The sequence below is a fragment of the Pseudorca crassidens genome, chromosome 7, assembly GCF_039906515.1.
Source record: "Pseudorca crassidens isolate mPseCra1 chromosome 7, mPseCra1.hap1, whole genome shotgun sequence".
In the NCBI taxonomy this organism is placed as follows: Eukaryota; Metazoa; Chordata; class Mammalia; order Artiodactyla; family Delphinidae; genus Pseudorca; species Pseudorca crassidens.
In genome coordinates this window covers 57,808,722-57,829,044 of record NC_090302.1, presented here as the reverse complement: position 1 = coordinate 57,829,044, position 20,323 = coordinate 57,808,722, and the positions used below count along the sequence as shown (strand labels likewise).

General features: G+C 40.7%; 1 protein-coding gene across 1 annotated transcript; it reads left to right on the top strand.

The window, feature by feature from the left end:
- The first annotated feature begins 1,685 nt into the window (after positions 1–1,685).
- Positions 1,686–3,154, top strand: DMAC1 (distal membrane arm assembly component 1). Its single transcript, XM_067744344.1, has 2 exons — positions 1,686–2,005; positions 2,860–3,154. The coding sequence occupies exons 1-2, from the start codon at positions 1,732–1,734 to the stop codon at positions 2,922–2,924; spliced, it is 339 nt and encodes a 112-aa protein (XP_067600445.1). The 5' UTR covers positions 1,686–1,731; the 3' UTR covers positions 2,925–3,154.
- The last annotated feature ends 17,169 nt before the right edge of the window (positions 3,155–20,323 follow it).

Here is a 20,323-nt window from a genome sequence, read left to right as displayed (position 1 = left end):
CTGACATTCTTAGCTGTTACAAGCACACTAAAGAAGATAAGCTTTTAGATAAAATATAAATTAGTAAAGTCACATACTTAATAACCATGATATCCATGGAGATGCACAATCCCATCTATTGGGATATGAGAAAATATTAAAATTTCCATTTCTATTATTTAATCTTATCCTTATAATACTGTATAAAGTAGTATATTAATATATAACTTATAAATAATAAATGGGCATGCATAAATTCTATTGCAGGCTCAGTCTTTTTTTTTTTTTTTGGCTCAGTCTTTTTTATCCATAGAGTGTAATCAAAATGTTTGGTAATCATTGCCAAATGATTATTTCTTTCTCACATATATAAGAAGAAATCAGATGTACTATAGAATATTTTATCTGAACACAGTAAGAAGCAGCAGCCATAAACTATGAATTTCTAAGCGAAATACTGTTGAATTCATTTGGTACAGCACTTAGCATAATGTTATCTAAAGAGAGATTACTAATACATAATAGAATTTTGAAGTTAGATATCACCTATTTCAAATCTCATTTCAAACATGAGGTAACTACAGGCCGGAGAGAATAAATAACGTTCTCTGTGTCATATGGCTGACTCGTAGTGACAGAGCTAGGTACAGATCACAAATTTCCCAAAAGTTTGTCTTTCTACTACACAACACACGGAGATATAGATTTATTTATTTATTTATTTTAGGGAAAAGGGGATGGTTTTAGAAATTAAGCAGCAGGCAATCTAGTATTCTCACTACTTTATTTTCTCCTATTTAACCATATCTTTATTTTTGTCTTTTTAGTCTACCCAAAATCACATCACCGTTTTAGAAAGGTGAAGAGTGAATTTCTTTTTATCTTGTTAATTTTTTAAGCCATTCTAAAGGAGAAAAGTTCAAACCTGAAATTAATCCTACTGTCGCCCATCTTCTCTAACAGAAACAACCTCTGAATTCTAAATGCCTTTGTTCTTACCAATAATCCTCTGAGAACAACCCAGCACAAGAAACATATGCCCAACCCTACCCGAAAGAAAGGAAAGGTGGGATGAAAAATGCTAGAGCGAAATTAAAAGTGTTTATGCAGGTAATTCAAACCCATTTTTAATACCCGTCTTATATTTGTGTAGTCCCTTCACATTATGTACAGGTAGCGTATAAGAAATTTGATTCTCTCTTCACACAGACATTGGGTCTACTATGGCTATGTCACCTAACCAGTTTTGTCACGTATTGGGAAACTGATACCGTGTTGGGTCGGGAATAGCAAATGGCATAATGCAGATAATCGCTTAGCAAAGTGTCTAGCATACAGTCAGGCACAAACTACTTAACTCTTTTTAAGTCAAACACCTCCAACCTTTTTAAGTCAAACACACAGGGGAAGTGACATGCCCGAGGTCTCACCTTTCCTATTAGACAGGATACTTAGAAACCCAGACTTTTCCTCTAAGGAGACTGCGAGTTGAGACATTTAGGGAGTTGGCTAAATTCTTAAAAGGACTGGGAGGGAAAAAAAACTGGCCTCCGTCATGACCAAGGTTTTCGCCACAGAACACCCGTATAGCAGTCCACCTCCGTCTTTTCCCTCCTCCGAGGCAAGCAAGAACTACATTTCCCAGCGGCCCTCGGGCTGCTTCCGGTGCAGCGCGCCAGCGCTCTGTTTCCGGGCACATCTTCTACGTCAGTTCGTGGGAAGGTTCCTACGGCTGAGACCGAGCTCCTAATCATGGGTTCTTCCGTTTCCCAGCCACTTGAGCCAGTCAAGGAGGTTGCGCCTCCTGAGGTCGCCTCCTCCGCCAACCCCGTGCCCGTCATTGCACCCGGAGCGCTGACCCCTCCAGCGGAAGCCCCTCTGTTTAATAACTGCTGGAGCTGTCGCGTGCTCTCCGGGTCCGGGCTGATAGGGGCGGGCGGGTACGTGTACTGGGTGGCACGGAAGCCCATGAAGCTGGGATACCCCCCGGGTCCAGGCACGATTGCGCAGATGGTCTTCGGCATCAGTGAGAGTTCGGGGCACTACCCTTGGGCTGGGGGAAGAGGGAGAAGAGGGGCGCAGCAACGTGGGCGGGGGCGGGGCGCCCGGGTTGGCCACGTGGCGGCAGGCATTTACCACCCCCTCCCAAGATGGGGGTGGGGAGAAAAAGTTATTGGGAAGCTTTTCTTTCTTTCTTTTTTCTTAAATCACAATATTTTTTTTGAGAACTCTTACTGGCCTCAATCTTTTTAATCCTATCAAAAGCTATTAAAGATAGGTATGAATATAGTAGTCCTATTTTCCTGCACAGAGAGTTCGAAGTCAGACACCCAGGATATGACACAGCTAGCCTTTGATTCCCAGCTTATCTGTTACCAAAACCCATGCTTCTTCTCTAGATTGTGGAGAAGGCCTGAGTGAGGGCACTTGACCTTGGTTTAAGAACTTTGGCTTTGAAGGTAGATTGTAGACATGGGTTCAAAGCCCACATACTAAGGTCTACCATTGGCTACTGTGGTCCACGGTTCTTATTTGTAACAATAGTACGTGATTGTCAAGCTGTCGTCCAGTAAAATGTAGTGATTTTTTTAGCGCTTCAGACCAACTGAGTGAATAGAATTTTAAGTTTTCAGATCTCTTACCTTCTTAATTAGATTACCCAGATCAATTCCCTTTTAGTAACTTTCTTGCTTTGGGGAAGTAACAATTTTTTTTTTCTCTCAACTTTCCTTTCCTGAGCTTCACTTTTCTGTAAGATAGAAATAATGGTAATTGTATCTTCAAGGAGTATTATGAGGGTTAAATGAGTTGATGTATATGAAAGCACCTGGTAAATTGAAGTACAACATAAAGAATAAAGTACTGTTGTTTTTTCCCTAGGCATTGCTTGCTGGGGTGTCGTCATCCTGTCAGACCCCAAAGGGAAGGCCTTCCGCGCTGGTTGAAGTACCACCACTGAATGTGTCATCTCTCGGCGTCCCCATGACACACAGAACAAGCATGGGGCGTATGGATGTTCTGGACAGACACATGGACATTGGCAGACTCAGTCCTGCAGATACTATAAGACTGAAGAGACAAAGATAGGTTGTCATTCATTGGCCATGAGTGTTTCTGGCCTTCGCAGGTTCCACAGGGACCAATAAATCCCTCAGAGAAGAGGTTCTTTGTGTTATTTGAGGAAGGAGGGTATAATTTTTAAAAAATACAGAGGAAATGATAAACCAAATGAGAAAGTGAGCTAAAGTTATTTTAAATAGTTCTATCTACTTCTCCTATGGTTGGGTCAACACCTACTATCCACCTCATCCTGGATAGGCATCATGCAATAGGCAGAAGTACATAAAACATTTATCTGTGTACTACGCATACTTCCCAAGGCATTGTCAGATCCATGACTTTGTGAGAGTTTCCCAGCTACTCTGAGGAGGTTATTTCATTGGTGGTAAGTGTAAAAAACAGAGTCCTAGTGATTTGCCCAGGGTCATTCAGCAAGTCAGTGATAGACTTAGGACTTGTTCTTGTCCAGTTGTTCTTGTCTTTCAGAACTAGGATTGTTCCAGAAAGGCAAGAATTACCTTTATGAAACAATTAGATAATCATAAAAATCAGCATAAAATAAAAAGCTCAAGTACCAAAATATTTGAGAGGAGTTCAAAGTCTTTTGTGCTTTGTGTGTGGGGTGAGAGGGGAGTGTGGCGGGGGTTGGTTCTTTTTCCACAAGCACAGGAAAGGTTCTATGATGAAATTTAGTTGCTTTTGAGAGAACTTAATATTAGACACTTTCTTTTTAAGAGAAGTCTGCTTCCAACCAGTTTTTTAATTTCTGAAATACTATGGCTTCTCTATAAAGTTACATGTAGCTATTTTTCAGAGCAGAAAGGTACTCTTAAATTTACCTGCCAATCACAACGTGTAAATTTTGAATGATAGGTTGAGTAAGTAGAGTACCTTTAGGGCTATTTTTCTAATATTGTAAAGAAGGGCCCAAGTCTTTTAAGCCTCACAAATGACAATAAGTCTCTTGCATTGTCTACACCAGAATTCATGGCATGGATGGTTATATATCTGTGCAGTTGAGAAGACATTGCAACATAAGGCAAACAACAAAGTATTTAAGTGAAATGTACAATTCAGTCACGTGATGTTAGTGAATATAGAAGTTTTAAATTAGAAGGGACCAGAGGGGACCCAAAGCAGGGTACTTCCTTGAGGGCCCATGACACTAAAATGCTAACGTAGACAAGTTACTACCTGCTTTAAAAGGCAAGCCATTCTGTTGATGGACAGCTGTAGTCCTAACATTTTCTTAGTTTAAACCCAAACTGGGTTTAAACCCAGTTTGTTGCTGGTCTTGGCTTGACTTACTGGATACATAGAGTAACTCTTAAAACTTATATATTGTAATATAATTGTAACATCTTTCCCAGAATTTGTACTAGTATGAATCTTTAACCAAGTAAGAGCTTTTAACAAATAAACTTGCCCACTCATCAGATATATTGCCAAAGTATGTTTGGTTCTTCCCAACTTGGAGTCACTTAACTAGGTGTGAGCAAAGTATTGTTCTACCATGTCTATAGGCAGGTGGGAATAAGGCTCCCCTCCCCCCCAAAAAATAGAACTTGTAGTTAAAAATTGTTTCATTTTGTTTTTCTTTTGAGGTGTGTTCCAAAATTTGCTTTGATTTCTGCTGGTGGTGAGTCAGAGGTCCTGGTTTGTTTTAGGGATGACTTCAGAGAGAGAAGAGACATTGCCTTAGTCCTGCAATGCAGGAAGTGCATTTAGTGTCCCTATTATCTTCCCTTTTCTTGGGATGAAGTGGGGTGAGCAGGACAAACAGGCTCAAGAATCAAGGGACTATTACTCAGTAATTTAAGAACACCAGCTTAATTATGATTTATGGGCTTTAGAATCTCTTCACAGCATGGAAATGAGAGTTTATAATTACCGTTAGCAAAGAAAGGAGAAAAAAGTACAAAAATAGGTAATTTGAAATGAACTTAGAGTTTTCCCTGGGACACAGATCAAAACGTGAGTATACATTCAAATACTGACATTTTTCATGATGTCCAAGATACCTATTAGCACAGCCTTTACACAGTAAAAACTTTGATATCTCCAGATGATCAAGAAATCATTACACCATCTCTTGTTGCCTTTGTGTACTGCACTGAGTAATCTAGAATCCGGTGACCAACTAAGAATATGTCTGAACATATTAAAAGACCTGAATATAGGTTGATCTTTAGGATCTTGCTGTGTGTTGGGGGAGAGGTAAGGGGTCTCTTTTTCTCCTAGGCCAATTGCTGGGCAGCTGTTGCTTACAGCACTGGTGTAGGCCAAATGCAGATCAATCTAAAAAGTTCTGGAGTTTCACCTGACCAGGACCCATTGCAGAGACAGCTGTTGCTGGCAGCCCTAGAGGTTAAGCATTTCAGCCGTGATTTGTACTTCACTGCCACCCTTAGCTTAGCATTTGCCCCTTGCTCCTTTTTATTACTGGTTTCTCAGCCTGGCTGTGTCTGAATTAGGGGCCTCTTGAATGATGCCACTTGATTTGACAATGTGAAATATATTGCTCCTGAATTAAATATATGTTCAGGGCAAGCACATGTTCAAATACCCCCTCAAACCAGGCTTGACCTCAACTGATTTGTTGCCAGGACTACATTGATCAAACTGACACTTCTCAAATCTTGCAGTGAGGAATAGTAAGCAATTTTGAGTTCAAAAGCTTTAGTGTGTGTGTGTGTGTGACAGATAAATCCTTGCCTTGACCCAAAGATTATTTAGGTGTTACGAGCAAAGAGTCAGAGGTGAAAGACCTATAATTATACATCATTCAGAGGTATCCTGAGAGCATGGAGAAAAAATATGTCACTCTTCTAAATGCATGTCTCTTAGCCTTTGAGATAATTCAGCAACTTGTCATTCAAAGGTAAATGGAATGTAGAGAAATAGCCAAAAGGGCAAATGTTAAATGCAGCAGTGCCACTAAAAACCACTGCTCAGTCCTGTGACTGAACTTGCATATGCTTCAGGAGTGTGGTAGACAGGATTCTTAAAATGGTCCCCCAAGGTTCCCAACCCCTGGGTGAAAATGTACCTTCTCCCAGTTATTCAAACACCATCCTAGGTGCTGCTGTGAAGGAAATTTGCAGATGTAATTAAGGTCCCAGGTCAGTTGATCTTAAGGAGATTATCTACATGGGCTAATCACACGAGCCCATTAAACCTCAGTCCAGACATCAGAGACTTGAGAAGCCAAAGATTCCTCCAAAGCAGGAGGGGGAGTCAGTGCATGGGAAGTGCTTTGGAGGCTGGAAGAAAGCAAACATCTACGCTGAGCATTTCCTGTGGGGGCCACGTGACAAGGAATGGCAGGCAGCCTGGAGTGCTGAGTGGTCACCAGCCAACAACTCAAAGGGAAACGTTCTGCAACTGGAAGGAAATGAATTCTGCCAACCACCTGTGAGCTGAGACGAGGGCCTGTGAGAACCAAGAACCACAGCCCCGGCCAACACCTTGGTTTCATCCCACTGAGACCCCAAGCAAAGTATCTACGCTGTGAAACTGGAGATAATAAATTTGAGTTGTTTTAAGTTGTCAAGTTTGTGGTAATTTGTTACATAGCATAGGCGATGAATACAAGGAATCAGAAGTGTTTTGAGGTATCATAGTCATAGCGGAACAGAGCAGAACCCTGTGGCCCCCTCCCCCCAAGTACAAAGGCCCCTCTATGTCCCCTGCCTCTTGTTTGTAGGAAAGCTGAAGTCTCCCAGGCCTCCCAGAGTCACAAAAGAGCACACTCAAGCAGTTAATGATTAGGACAATAGAGTCATAGACTCAGTGTCTGATGAAAGAATGGGATTAACACTATTGCTCATAATAATATATATCTTTGTGGGCATTAGAATAATTGTAGCTTGGTCTGCCCATATATGTAAGCAAGCAACTAAAATTGTCAGCAAAGAGATGCTGCAGACCCATGTCAAGATCTTCCACTCTGAAAATAACAGCACCCTATGTCAGCATGAAGAAGTTACAGAAGATGGACCTTCACCCCTAATCTCATAGAAATGGAATGATGTCTGACAAGTGGGGATTTGTAGGCAGCTCTTTTGCCCCTTTCCTGTAGTCTATTTCTATTCCCCATAAACCTTAATTATAAAAAGGAGATCACTAGGTAACATTTAACCTAACTCTTGACTTCTCCTCTACTGAATGTACACAATGCCCTGCTTGACCTATTGATTCCTTTCCTGGATTAAAAGGAGTAAGAACGAAAGGTTAAGCAGTTAAAGAATGACTGACTCTCTACCCCTGGCTTCCCCCTTAGCAAATTTGCAGGCCAACCAAGCAGGCAAGAGAGCATCCAAAGGAAGATCAGAAGTCAGCAGGTCTGCACACAATGGAAAAATGAAGAATCTGATCTCCTACTCTGATGATTAGCTGAGGTTGTTTCCCCTTTTTCCCTCTGAAAATTGTCATGGCTGAACAGAATCTTTGGAGTTGGTCTCCAGACATGAGTCCACCTCCTCCCCAAATTGCCAGCTCTTCTGAATAAAGCGCCTTTCCTTTCTACTGACGCTTGCCCCTCAGTTATTGGCTTTTGAGCGGCGAGCAGCTGAACCTGAGTTCGGTAACAAGAGCAGGCGGCACGCCAGACCAAATACACATCCCCATTCTGGGTACTCAGGAAGTAGCAAGAAGGGACCATCTGAATAGCATTTCTCTTTGTATTGTTAGTAATGGTCTTCACTTGTCCTTTTACTAGTGGTTTTCTTGGAGAGTTCGTATTTTCCGTTTTCTAGTAAAATTGTTCCACTGTTAAATATAACAAAAATTACAGCACCCTTTTTACGTGCCAAGCATTATGGTAACTAAATGCTTTGCAGGAATTGTTTACTCCTCTCAGCAACCCTGTTTTACAGATGAGAAGACTGAGGCCTGGAGCAGGTAAGAATTTCCCCAAAGCCTCAAGTGATGAACCAGTACTAGCTTGGCTAAGAGCAGTAACTGGGAATTGGGAATTCATTTTGTTACAGTCGTTTTCTTATCATCCATTCTCAAAATGTTCCGTTATCAAAATTAGAAATTTTAAATTCTGATTTTCCATTTTTTCCTTGTTATTCCTTAGTTTAACGTGTATCATTAATCACTTTGGTTTCCTCTTCTTTATAATTGAGGATATATCGCTTATCACTCTGACAAGCAATTTATATGATAATCCAGGACAAGAAATTCCTCTCATCTCTTTAAGCAGGCTCATACCCTTCCCTGACTTTGCCCCAATTTCTCTACTGATCTTGGGCCATTCTCCTGAACCTCAGATTCTATTTCCCAGGAACAGCAGAGCATCCAGTCTTTGTATAGACACCAGAACCCCAACTTGTCCCAAATGAACTTATCTCCCACCTACCTGTGCTCCTCTATTTCCTATCTCCAATCATAGCATTTCCATCTAGTCAGCTGGCAAGCTAGAAATTGTGGAATTATCTATGACTCTCTTTATTGTCATTCTTTACTTCTGATCGGTTCACAAGTCCTGGTTATTTTAACCCTTTACTGTTCTTTCCTATCCATTCCCATTGCTATTGTTTTGGATCAGGTATCATCATTTCTCAGGTAGATTACCATAATAGATTCTTAATTTCTCCCTGCTTCCAAGAAATCCCTCTCATATGCCCTCCACACTATAGCCTGAGTAATCTTACAACGTGTCTCAGCTTAAAACCGTTCGGTATCTCTGCTGCACACAAAACGAACTCCAGACTACTTGGCAGGGTATGGAATGCCTTTCATTATTTCACCCACCATAACTTTCCATCTGTATCTTTTTCCACTCCCTGACTGCTGTTCCACGCCACCCCCCTCCATGTTCCTGCCACTTTTAGCCAGCTCTTCCTAAAAATGCCATTCTCCATGCCTTTGCATGTGCTCTTCGGTCAGCCTATAATATTCCTTTTGCCTGGAGAAATCCTGCTTATCCTTCAGAGCCCAGCCCAAATGTCACCTCTCTGGTAAAGCCTTCCCTGAGAAGTCCCCAGGTCATTACTTTTAGGGCTATGCAACAATTACACTTTCTATAGACTTCTATCACTGCATTTAAAAGATTGCTCAGTAATTATTTATGCATCTCTCCCTTCCCACCAATTGTGAACTCCTCAGGAGTTCACAGTCGTGCTTTTTTCATCTTCATGTTTCCTGTCCCCAGCCACAGCAGCAAACGTGCCAGGCACTTGGTTGGTGTTCAATAAATATTTGATGAGTAAGTGAATAAAGGGCTGAACAAATTAGTAAAGAAAGAATATTTCTTTTATTTGACAACTTTAGTGTATTTCAGTGATTCTTATCTCAGGTATGATCCCTGGCCCAGCAGCATCAGCATTACCTGAGAACTCATTAGAAATGCAAATCCTTAACCCCATGCCAGACCTACTACTGAATCAGGAGCCCTGGAGTTGGAGCCCACCAGTCTGCATTTTAACAAGCTCTCTGGGTGATTCAAATGAATGCTTACATTTGAGAACCACCAGTGTAACTGAACCCGACTGACGTGTGTAGAACAGATCTCAGCTGTAAAGTAGTGGAAAGAATATCTGGGTCATAAGACTCAGGTTCTAAACTCAGTTCTGCCATCAGCTCCTACTATGCTCTTGAGAAAGTCACTTAACCTTTTAGAACATAAATGTTACCCTCCATAAATTCAGAAGATCAGACTAGGTAATTTCTAAATTCCCTTTTAGCACTAAGATTCTCTCTTTGCATAAAGAAGATGTATTCTCTGATTCCGAAGGACAGAGATGATAGTGGGGAACCGAGAGAAAATTGAAATAGCAGTCTCTGCAGTGATCCCGTGAAGGTGCCACTGAAGATCAGACCATTGCTCCTGCAAGCTCACTCCCGAGAATCCTGCAGCTGCAAATGCCTGATGCTTCACAGGAGTTTAGCAACCCCTCACCCCAATTAGTGCATCTGGCCTACCGAACAATTCTGCAAGGGAGGGGAGAGGTCCTTCCTGACCCTCTTGTGATCAGATCATGCCCTGAAGCATGAAATGTGATTACCCTCTCCTAGCTGGCAAAACTGCCTAGGCAGTCAAAAGAAATATGGGAAGTCACGGAAGGACTGGGCTTGGTGGTGGTGGTGGTGATGTCTGTGTATGTGTAGTTCCTTTCTATTTCCCAAGAACCCAAATAGGAAAATCCCTCCTTCAGTTTCACCCTGCATAATACTGATTTAGTGACGTGAATTAAATTAAACATGTTGTGTTATGCAGGCTGTGTCTAGAATAACGATGCACTTCAGCAAAGGAAAAGATGCCATCAGTGAGTAGGCAAAGCAGACCAATAAAAAATGCACATTCTGTCCTGTACCTGGAGGTACAAAATTATATATATATATATATATATATATATATATATATATATATATATATATGTGTGTGTGTGTGTATTTTTTAATGGTGTCTACCTATATATGAAGCTGAGTGGACACAATAAAACCCAACAGGTAACTTCATCACTATAATAGCCAACTACAGAAATAGCCATTAAGCCTGGGACTAGGAGCCAGCATTGGTGAAAGCCCTAGATTCTGGTCATGTTATCACCAAAACGGTTTCGATAGCTAGAAGAAATCTGGCCTCATTTCTTTCAGGGGAATTACCATTTTCAGGTACCCTGGATGCATTGTATTGAAGTTCAGTCCAATATGTATTTATTAGCCTTTGTTGTATGTCAGGCACTGCCAGGTGTGTTAGGAATATTGCAGGGTCCCTGATCAAAAAAGTTGAGAGTCGACTGGGAGAGACACTTTAAAAAGTGACTGTGATATAAGGAAAGTTTACACACTGGATGCATGAGAGCAAGGAAAAGGGATATTTTAGATCTTCTTAAACTGGCACAGAAATCAAGTCTGATATGTTACCCAGAGCAAAGCCCAATCACCAGTGGGACAAACTTTTGACCTGTGTGCCACCCACCAGGAGGATGAATAAAGCAGACGCATGTCAAGAAGAAGGGCTACCCACACTCATATCCAGGCATGTCATCAAACAAAACCTCTAGGCGGGGGATTCTCCGAGTTCCCGACTTGGGGTTGCTTTAAGCAGCGTGCTGTGCAGCCATGCTTGGAACTGTGTGACAGAGAACTGCAAAACGCCTGTCAGAACCCTTGACAATTAAAAGACAGGCAAAATTGGGCGGAAGCCTGCTCTCCACCCTCACCACCCTGTGAACACCTGTTACGAAGAGAGCAAGCTGAGAGACACACTGGCACATGTTGACAGCAGCAGCAGAATCAGCCCCTCCCCATGAGTTAGTGAACACGTGATCCTCTCTCTGTGGCTTCTGCTACACAATCTCATTACAGTTTCCTTTGCTGTATAGTTATTAGGAGTGAGGGGGGAGGTAAGTAAACTCCTCGAGTAGGTTTTACCACGGCTGAATATAGGGATACTTAAAATTTTGGCAACAGTATTTTTTAAATGAGAAAAAAAAAATCACACTAACCTCACAGGGAGGGAGTTTTCCAATTGACAGGCACTTTCATGAATTTACACACTTGGGTCTACAGCAAGGAAAGAGAATGGGCAGGGCATCTCCCAGAGTTCCCATTTTACAGATGGAAGTAATGCAGGTGGTTTGGGGAGTCGAGGGGCTGTGAAATCACCAGTAAGAAGCAGATGGGTCATGTGAGCTCAGGTCTTTGGAACTTTTTCAGGATGTTCCTTCCACACTGGTTCTCTAAGAATTCAAGGAGATATGTCTATATTAACCCAGGTGTCTTTCTGGTAGGGAGCAATTTAGGTTGTGCCTTCTAAAGCAATGGAAATTCAATTTGTCTCCCTCGGATCTAAGTGCAGGGACCCTGCCTTTAGAAGCCCGAGGGACAAGGGCAATGCAGACAAAACGTTTGCTTTAGAACCAGCCAGTTGGAAGCTGTTTGTCCCTAGACAAGCTACATTCTCTGAGCCTCGGCTTCCCGATTTTAAAATGTGAACAGTCATACTCCCCAGCTTTTGTGGGGACTGACCGCGTGTTAATGACTGTGATGTACTAGGACATCAAGAAATGATCACCAATATTGTTTTTATTAGTATATTTTGTTTTTAAATAGTATAAGTGTATAAATATTTAATAGTATAAATAATGAGTCACCACTCCTCTCGTCAGCTGACTGAGGACTCAGGGTCTGGATATGGGGAAGTGGCTGCTACACTAGTGTCTGAGGGACTGGGTGTTTGGGGTCACATCATGCAGATGCCAAGAAGGCAGACTTAGAAAAAAATTGTTTTTTTTTAACTTGCACACTGTTCCAGGCAGGTTTGTGTTTGCAATTTGGCTCAGTTCGTTCCATTTTTTTTAATTTAAAAATGTTTCCCTTAGTTAGAAATGTAACTTTAAAGTAAATAGCAAAAGAAAAATAAAAAAAAGACAAATCACGAAGTCTATCTAGAAAAACGTTTTCTTCTGAGGGGGCCCCAGGGTTGGCTCTACAAAAGTGCCAGCTGCTGGTTTGTTTTATTACTTGGTTTAAATATATCCATGGCTGAGGGGGAGGAGGGCAATTGACAGCAGTTTCGGCTTTCTGCCATGCTTGATGCTTACTTTACCAAGTCAGTTGTAGGACTGACATGCTTTTCCTTGACATGAGTGCTAAATGATTCTCCTGCATTGAACAAGGCTTTCTCTACCACTTAGTGACTGCCTCGCTTCCTCATCTGGAAAACAGGGATGTTCTCGCCTGTCTTGCCCATCTTGCGACTTTTTCATGCAGATCAAATAAAATTAGTGGATACGTATACGTCTTTGAAACTGCACATAATACTCTCCCAGTGTTACCCACGGCTCTCCTCCCACTTCTAACTTTTCAAAAATAGGCAGTGCAACTCAGAAAAGGGAGTTACCCCTCTAGTGGTGCTGCTACACATCCTGAATCCAAGATCTCCCAAGTTATCCCATTTCTGTGCAATATTAGACATTCTCCTCTGCCACCAGTTTAGCTCTTCAAAAACACCACTGTGATACTGATTCCTGAATAAATACCATGATTTCTTGGAACTTGCTTTCTAATACAGGCATACCTAGGAGATACTGCGGGTTTGGTTCTATACCACTGCGACAAAGTGAGTCACACAAATTTTTTGGTTTCCCACTGCATATAAAAGTTATGTTTATACTATACTGTAGTTTATTAGATGTACAATATAGCATTGTGTCTAAAAAGTACATACCATGATTAAATAATACTTTATTGCTAAAAATTTCTAACTAATATCTGAGCCTTCTGCAAATAATCATCTTTTTGCAATAGTAACTTCAAGGATCACTAAACACAGATCACCATAACAAATATAATAATAATGAAAAAGTTTGAAATATTGCAGAATTACCAAAATGTGACAGAGAGATGAAGTGAGCAAATACTGTTGGAAAAACAACGCCCATAGATTTGCTCGATGCAGGGTTGCCACAAACATTCAATTTGTAAAAACGCAGTATCTGAAGTGCATTAAAACTAGGTAAGCCTGTGGATAATCTTGTTAAATAAGACTTTCAGCTTTGAATCCTTCGAATCAGAAGATAAACCATCAGGGTGAGCTCCTTCCTTCTCCCAGTAGCTCACACGCTGTTCTATGATTCCTCTCCCCTTTCCTCTGACCTGCGACTTGAGATAGGGCAGCTGTTTTTGGGAGGATTCTGTTCAGCATCCAGGCTGTTTAGGAGCATAGGCTCTCCTCGTCTTAACAATTGGAATCAAATGGAATCCCACCCGGGCTCATTGACCACTATATATTCCAGGTGTCCTTTAGTGGCATTTTACTTACTCTACAAAGCCATGTGTGAACTTGAGACCAGTTAACATTGATAACATTTCTTGAGAGCTGATTTTTAAAAATTACTATAAGGGACGTACGTCCAAATAGAGGAGAATGTCAACTGGAGTGCCTTAGCCAACTTGAACCCTGGGATATAGTTGAGTTCTTGAGAAATGTTATCAATGTTAACTGGTCTCAAGTTCACACATGGCTTTGTAGAGTAAGTAAAATGCCACTAAAGGATACCTGGAATATATAGTGGTCCATGAGCTCGGGTGGGATTCCATTTGATTCCAATTGTTAAGACGAGGAGAGCCTACGCTCCTAAACAGCCTGGATGCTGAACAGAATCCTCCCAAAAACAGCTGCCATATTTCAAGTCACAGGTTAGAGGAAAGGGGAGAGGAATCATAGAACAGCGTGTGAGCTATTGGGAAAAGGAAGGAGCTCACCCTGTTGGTTTATCTTCTGATTCGAAGGATTCTGGAGAACAGTATGGAGGTTCCTTTAAAAACTAAAAATAGAACTACCATATGACCCAGCAATCCCACTACTGGGCATATACTCTGAGAAAACCATAATTCAATGATACATGTACCACAATGTTCATTGCAGCCCTATCTACAAGAGCCAGGAGATGGAAACAACCTAAATGTCCATCAAAAGACGAATGGATAAAGAAGATGTGTCACATATATACAATGGAATATTACTCAGCCATAAAAAGAAACTAAATTGAGTTATTTGTAGTGAGTTGGATGGACCTAGAGTCTGTCATACAGAGTGAAGTAAGTCAGAGAGAGAAAAACAAATACCATATGCTAGTGCACATATATGGAATCTAAGAAAAAAGGTACTGATGAACCTAGTTGCAGGGCAGGAATAAAGATGCAGATGTAGAGAACAGACTTGAGGACACAGGGGGAAAGGGGAAGCTAGGACGAAGTGAGAGAGTAGCAATGACATATACACACTACCAAATGTAAAATGGATGGTTAGTGGGAAGCTGCTGCATAGCACAGGGAGATCAACTCAATGCTTTGTGACGACCTAGAGGGCTGGGATAGGGAAGGTGGGAGGGAGGCTCAAGAGAAAGGGGATATGGGGATATATGTATACATGTAGCTGATACACTTTGTTGTACAGCAGAAACTAGCACAACACTGTAAAGCAATTATACTCCAATAAAGATATTAAAAAAATTAGAGTGGTGCTTTCTGAAAACTTACAGAAAATTTCTATTCCATTGAAGAGATAACAATACAAATAATTTTATAAGCTTATTTTTCTTTCTGGATTCATGGCCTCTAATAAAATAGTGTTTTGATGAAAAAAATAAATAAATAAATAAAAATTACTATAAGGTCTCTTTTATATTCAGGATTTTCTCCTACTGAATTTAGTCTTATTTCCTTGAATGTATGTTATATACATATATATTTCATGTTATGTTTATTTCATGTAAGATATATATTTTTTAAATTAAAACAGTACTTGAAAAGCATGCTGATTTTTGCCAAGTCTGTTTTGTTTTAATAAGACATCTAGATACAGTCAGATATGGAACAAAGAAGGAGGCAGAAATTTAGGCTGAAGTCTCAGATCTGCCAAGGGGGATCTTAAATAAGCCAATGATAATGATTTTCAAATTTACATCTCTAGACCCCAAATCTTCCTGACCTCCAGACTCATATATTCAATTGCCTCTTGACATTGCTGTTGGGATGACTAATGGGTGTCTTGAATTGAACCCATCCAAAACCAAAATCAAGAAACTCTTGATTTCTCCTCTCATATTCCAAATCTGCTTCATCTCTTTGTTCCATTTTAAAAGTGGCATCTCCATTCTCCCAGGGGCTCATGTCAAAAAGCTAGAAATCACCTTTGACATTTTTCTTTCTCCTACGCTTCATACTTGTTAAATTAATGAAACAAGGAGGCCATTAGACGGAGGTGGCTCTAAGGTCTTGGCAGCCTAGTAGGCAAACCAAAATGTAAGCCTGTAAATGCCTCAAGGTTATGAAATCAAAACACTAAGGACAGCCAATCACAAGCAGCCAACTAGGCTTTAAGCTATAGCCAATCCAATAACTTCCTTTCTTTGCTCCTGGACTTTCTCCACATTAAATCTTCCCCCTAGCTTCTGTCCAGGAGCCCTCCTAACGACTTTTGGTTTGCTGTTGCCAAGTTCAAATTGATTTTTGCTCAGATAAACTCATAAAATTTTTAATATGCCTCAGTTTATTTTTTAACACACCCAACCCCTCAGCAAATCTTGTTAGCTCTATCTTCAGAATATTCCTAAAATCTGACCACGTGGCACTCTGCCTCCATCATCCCCCACTGCTGCCTGGACTACTATAATCCTCTCCTGACTGGTTTTTCTGCTTCCCGTCTTGTACACACTACAGTTTCACTCCACATAGCAGCCAGCATGACCAGTTCGAATGGAAACTGGATCATGTCACCCTCTTTCCTGAAACCCAACCATCGCCAATCTTGTGCTTCGCACACAGAATAGATTCTAAGCTTCTTAGCTTGGCCTTCAAGGCCTTACATGATTAACCCTGGATATTTGTGTGATCTCACTTCACAAACTCTCCCTCTTGCTCACAGAGTTCCAAACATACTTCCTGCTGTCTCTCAAATACATATTACATCCTCTTAGCTCAGAGTCTCTGCACTTACTGTTCTCTCTGCCTGGAAATCCTCCCTTAAAATAGTCAAATATCTTGTCCCTTGCATCAATCAGGTGTCTGCTCAAACTCCCTCAGAGTGCTTTGCATCAGATCCAAAAGAGCTCCCACTTTTAATCCTATTGCTCAGTTTCTTTACTGTGCTTCGTTTCTCTTCCTAGCTCCCATCACTCTCTGACATTTTGCTCAAATACATACCCACACTTCGTCACTCCTCAATTGAATATAAGTGCGATGAGGACAGAAACTTAGAGTGTTCTGTTTACAACTTTACATTCCCAGTAACTAGACCAGTGCCAGCCATTCAGTAAAGACTACACGAAAAATTGTCAATGAATGAAAGCATGCAGGCTAGGGGCCTGTTTCTTTTCTATAAAATAAATGTTTCAATAAGATGATCTATAAGATCTCCACTAGCTTTAAAAGCCCATGATTCCTTGCTTTATTTTTTGGTTATGATCTTGATTTGTTATGCACAGAAAAACTGTGGCAGAAAACAGCAGTGTGGGAGGCAATGAGCTGGACCTAATAGCATCTCTACCAAAGCTTTTAAGGATTGTCTCTCAAATTTTCTTCTGATGAAACTTCTCACTCCCGAGAGTTTACATGTCTATGGAAAATAAATGAGTATAGCTAATGCAATAGGTGCAAAGAATCTGATTTTGCTAAACTAAGCAAACCAAGAGCCTAGTGAGGTCCAGAGGCTTGGGCCAGCCTTCCTATCTCCAGAGAGCTTTACATAAGCAGCCATATAGGCAAGGACATCCCCAGATTGTTCTGTTTGAGGTCCTAATTAGTAGGTACTTCCCAGACAGTGTATTATAATCAAATGAGCAATCTGATTCTGATGACCTGTTCCAACACATCCTGTGGATGTTGACAAATCATTCATTATCTGAGCTTCATCTATTGAATGCATGGACTGAAATAATGAAATACTTTCATGCAGAAATTGATCTGTATGTTTAAGGTGCAGAGATAGACAGACAGAGCTCTTTCATAATGTTCATGCTGGCAAACCTTTTTTGGCTTCCATTCAGCATGAGGAAGCTTGGAGTCAATTTAGAGTAACCCCAGTACTATTCTGTAGATGGATGAGAGGGGCAGTACAGTTCATTTTTAAACACCCTTACTTGTAGTCGAGCATTCACGTAAAATACAGAAGATGTACAAATTGTTTTTTGTCCATTGCCTCCAACTTTTACCCTCAGGGTCGCTAGGAAAGCAGACCTCTTCCGCCATGGCCAAGGAAGGTCTATGACCCTACTGCATTTCTCTCTGTGGGCTACCTCTTTTTCTCAAGTCTCTGGCCCAAGTTAACAATTATTTGTGTGTGGGGCTGTACAAAGGGATCAGTACTTGGAAAGCTTCAAGTGGAGGACTGGTAAGACAGTAGAACAGTTTTATACTGGCAAAATAATCTCTTCTTTGCACAGCTAGAGTTTCTGTTTCTTTCCTCATTTGATCTGCACTACCGAATTCCTTCTTTTGCTCTCCTGATTTTAATGTGTCTAATTCCCATGAAGAAGGAAGAATGAGAGAGAGAAATAAGTTTATCTCATCACAATTAGCAAAATAAGATGGAGATGCGTTTGAAGGAGCCTTGCTCATGAGACGGATAAACCAAGCCAAGGGTATTAAGTAACACTGAACAACAACAGTTGCAGAAGCTACAGACACAAGCTTTAGAATCCAGCTTTCTGTTTCTTATACTATGATATATACTACATGTATAGGTTCTGTACATTAGCTCAGAATCCCACCTGAGTCCCAGAGATCTGGTTCTGCTTTGGCAAGTTATAAGTGAGAGAAAAGAACAGCAAATGAAAGGGTTAGATCAGCTCTTGATTGGCAGCTCTGTTGCCAAAATTACAGCCAAGTTTAAACCTCGGGTTCATGAGGCGTATTGCTCCAAACTGAAAGCATACCAATGCATCTGAGCACCTGAGATTAGCATGTGCAAACCACTGTGCTCAGCATTCCAACTGTAACGTCAGGCAGAGTGGGGAGCCATAAAATGTGAAGTCAAAAGGCTGACTGAGTTGTCAATGGAAGGTTCATTACTATGATGTGCTCCTTGGCATTTACCCAACCTGAGGCTATGACATTAACATGCGGTTCTTTATGTGAATCCAAGTTTTGCTGCTGCTTCCCCAGAAAGAAATGTTGGGGGGGGGACCTAAAATATTTTAATTTCTTCTGCAGCTTCACCAAAAGCCCAGGAATAGTTTTAGATGTATATGAAGGCTATCATCTGAAATAAAAGTATAAGACTTTTAAAACTTTTATTCATATATTACACATATGTAAATAAAAGTTATGATAAATGCTGTCATCCTTTCAGATATTTTTCAAATCAATCTGCATGTGCATCTTCAAAATACTTAAAAGACAGGGAAAAGATAAACTATTCCCTAATACCACTGAGGGTTATTAAATTTAAGGAAAAAGAAAGAGAAAAGGGCCTTCCTGCTTTTAATAACAAAGCAATCCAAAGGTCTTTTCCAATTGAGAAGAGCAACTTCTAAACATATATCTAAACGTATATCAGTGTCCAAGGTTTGGACTGCTTTTTGACAACACACGACATAAATCCTGCTTAGGGAATAATTGCCTGGGATGGTGCTGAGTTACCAGGTCGTTTAAATCGATGCTGTGTGCTATTGCACACTTAAAATTATTTACACTGCTCTTATCCTAGCTACAATCTGTTCTCTCACACTAATGCAGTGGAGAGCAATTTACTCCAGAATACCAAAGTCCTTCTGATTTCATTTTTGCTCCCACATCTGCTGCTCTGAGCACAGGTCCTAGAAATAAAACCAAATAAAGAAGCACATGGAAGCTTTGGGGAAAGTGGGTTTTAGAGTAAACATCAATGAAATTTTCAAAGTTCTGTTTCTGACACTTTGCTCTAATTAACTTTAATGGTTAGTTGCAGTTGCTCTTTGAGAGATTTGGAGGATTTGTTCCCTCCTTCCTCCCTCCCTCCCTCCCTTCCTCCCTCTGTTAACTTTTTGGACACATCTCCCCTTCAGGACTGAGGCAGAGGGTGTCCCCTTGAAGTGAGGCTATGCTCGGTGGCTCATGTTACTCACACTTTTGAAGTGATTGGCTGTTTGTGAAAAGTAAGAGAGTTCTGATCAACAGAACTAAAATGATTGGTAAACCTTGGAAGATATCAAACTTCAGTGTTTTATTTAATCTCAATTGTTTCATTATCTTTATAATTATTAATTTTTTTAAAAAAAATTATTTATTTATTTTGTTTTATTTATTTTATTTATTTTGGCCATGCCACGCTGCTTGCAGGATCCTAGTTCCCTTACCAGGGATCGAATCCAGGCCCCTGGCAGTGAGAGCATTGAGTTCTAACCACTGGACCGCCAGGGAATTCCCTTGTCACATTATTAAACCTACATTATATTTACATCTACCTGAAAAGCACTGTAAGTTCTTAGATTTTTTTTTTTTTAACCAAAAAAAAAAAACCCCAGAAAACCACCAAACAAACCAGGAGGCAGCTAGAAACGAACTGAGAAATCAGACACTAGATCATGGATAACTAGTGAAAAATCAAAAACCTCCCCATTATGGCAAGCCAAGGTCTAAGATGTGCTTCTGCCTATTCTGGGGTTCCAGAGTGGAAATCTAGGGGTTGCCAACATGCTGGAGGTTAGGTTATTAAAAACTCCATTGTTCTGCCAGAGCTTTTTCATCATCTTTCAGTAGAGGCTCTTGGTTGCCTATCCCAAACCCGCCTCTTTTCTTCTCAGCTAATAACACTCCAACTTTATTCATGTGTCTAGCTTTCAGGGAG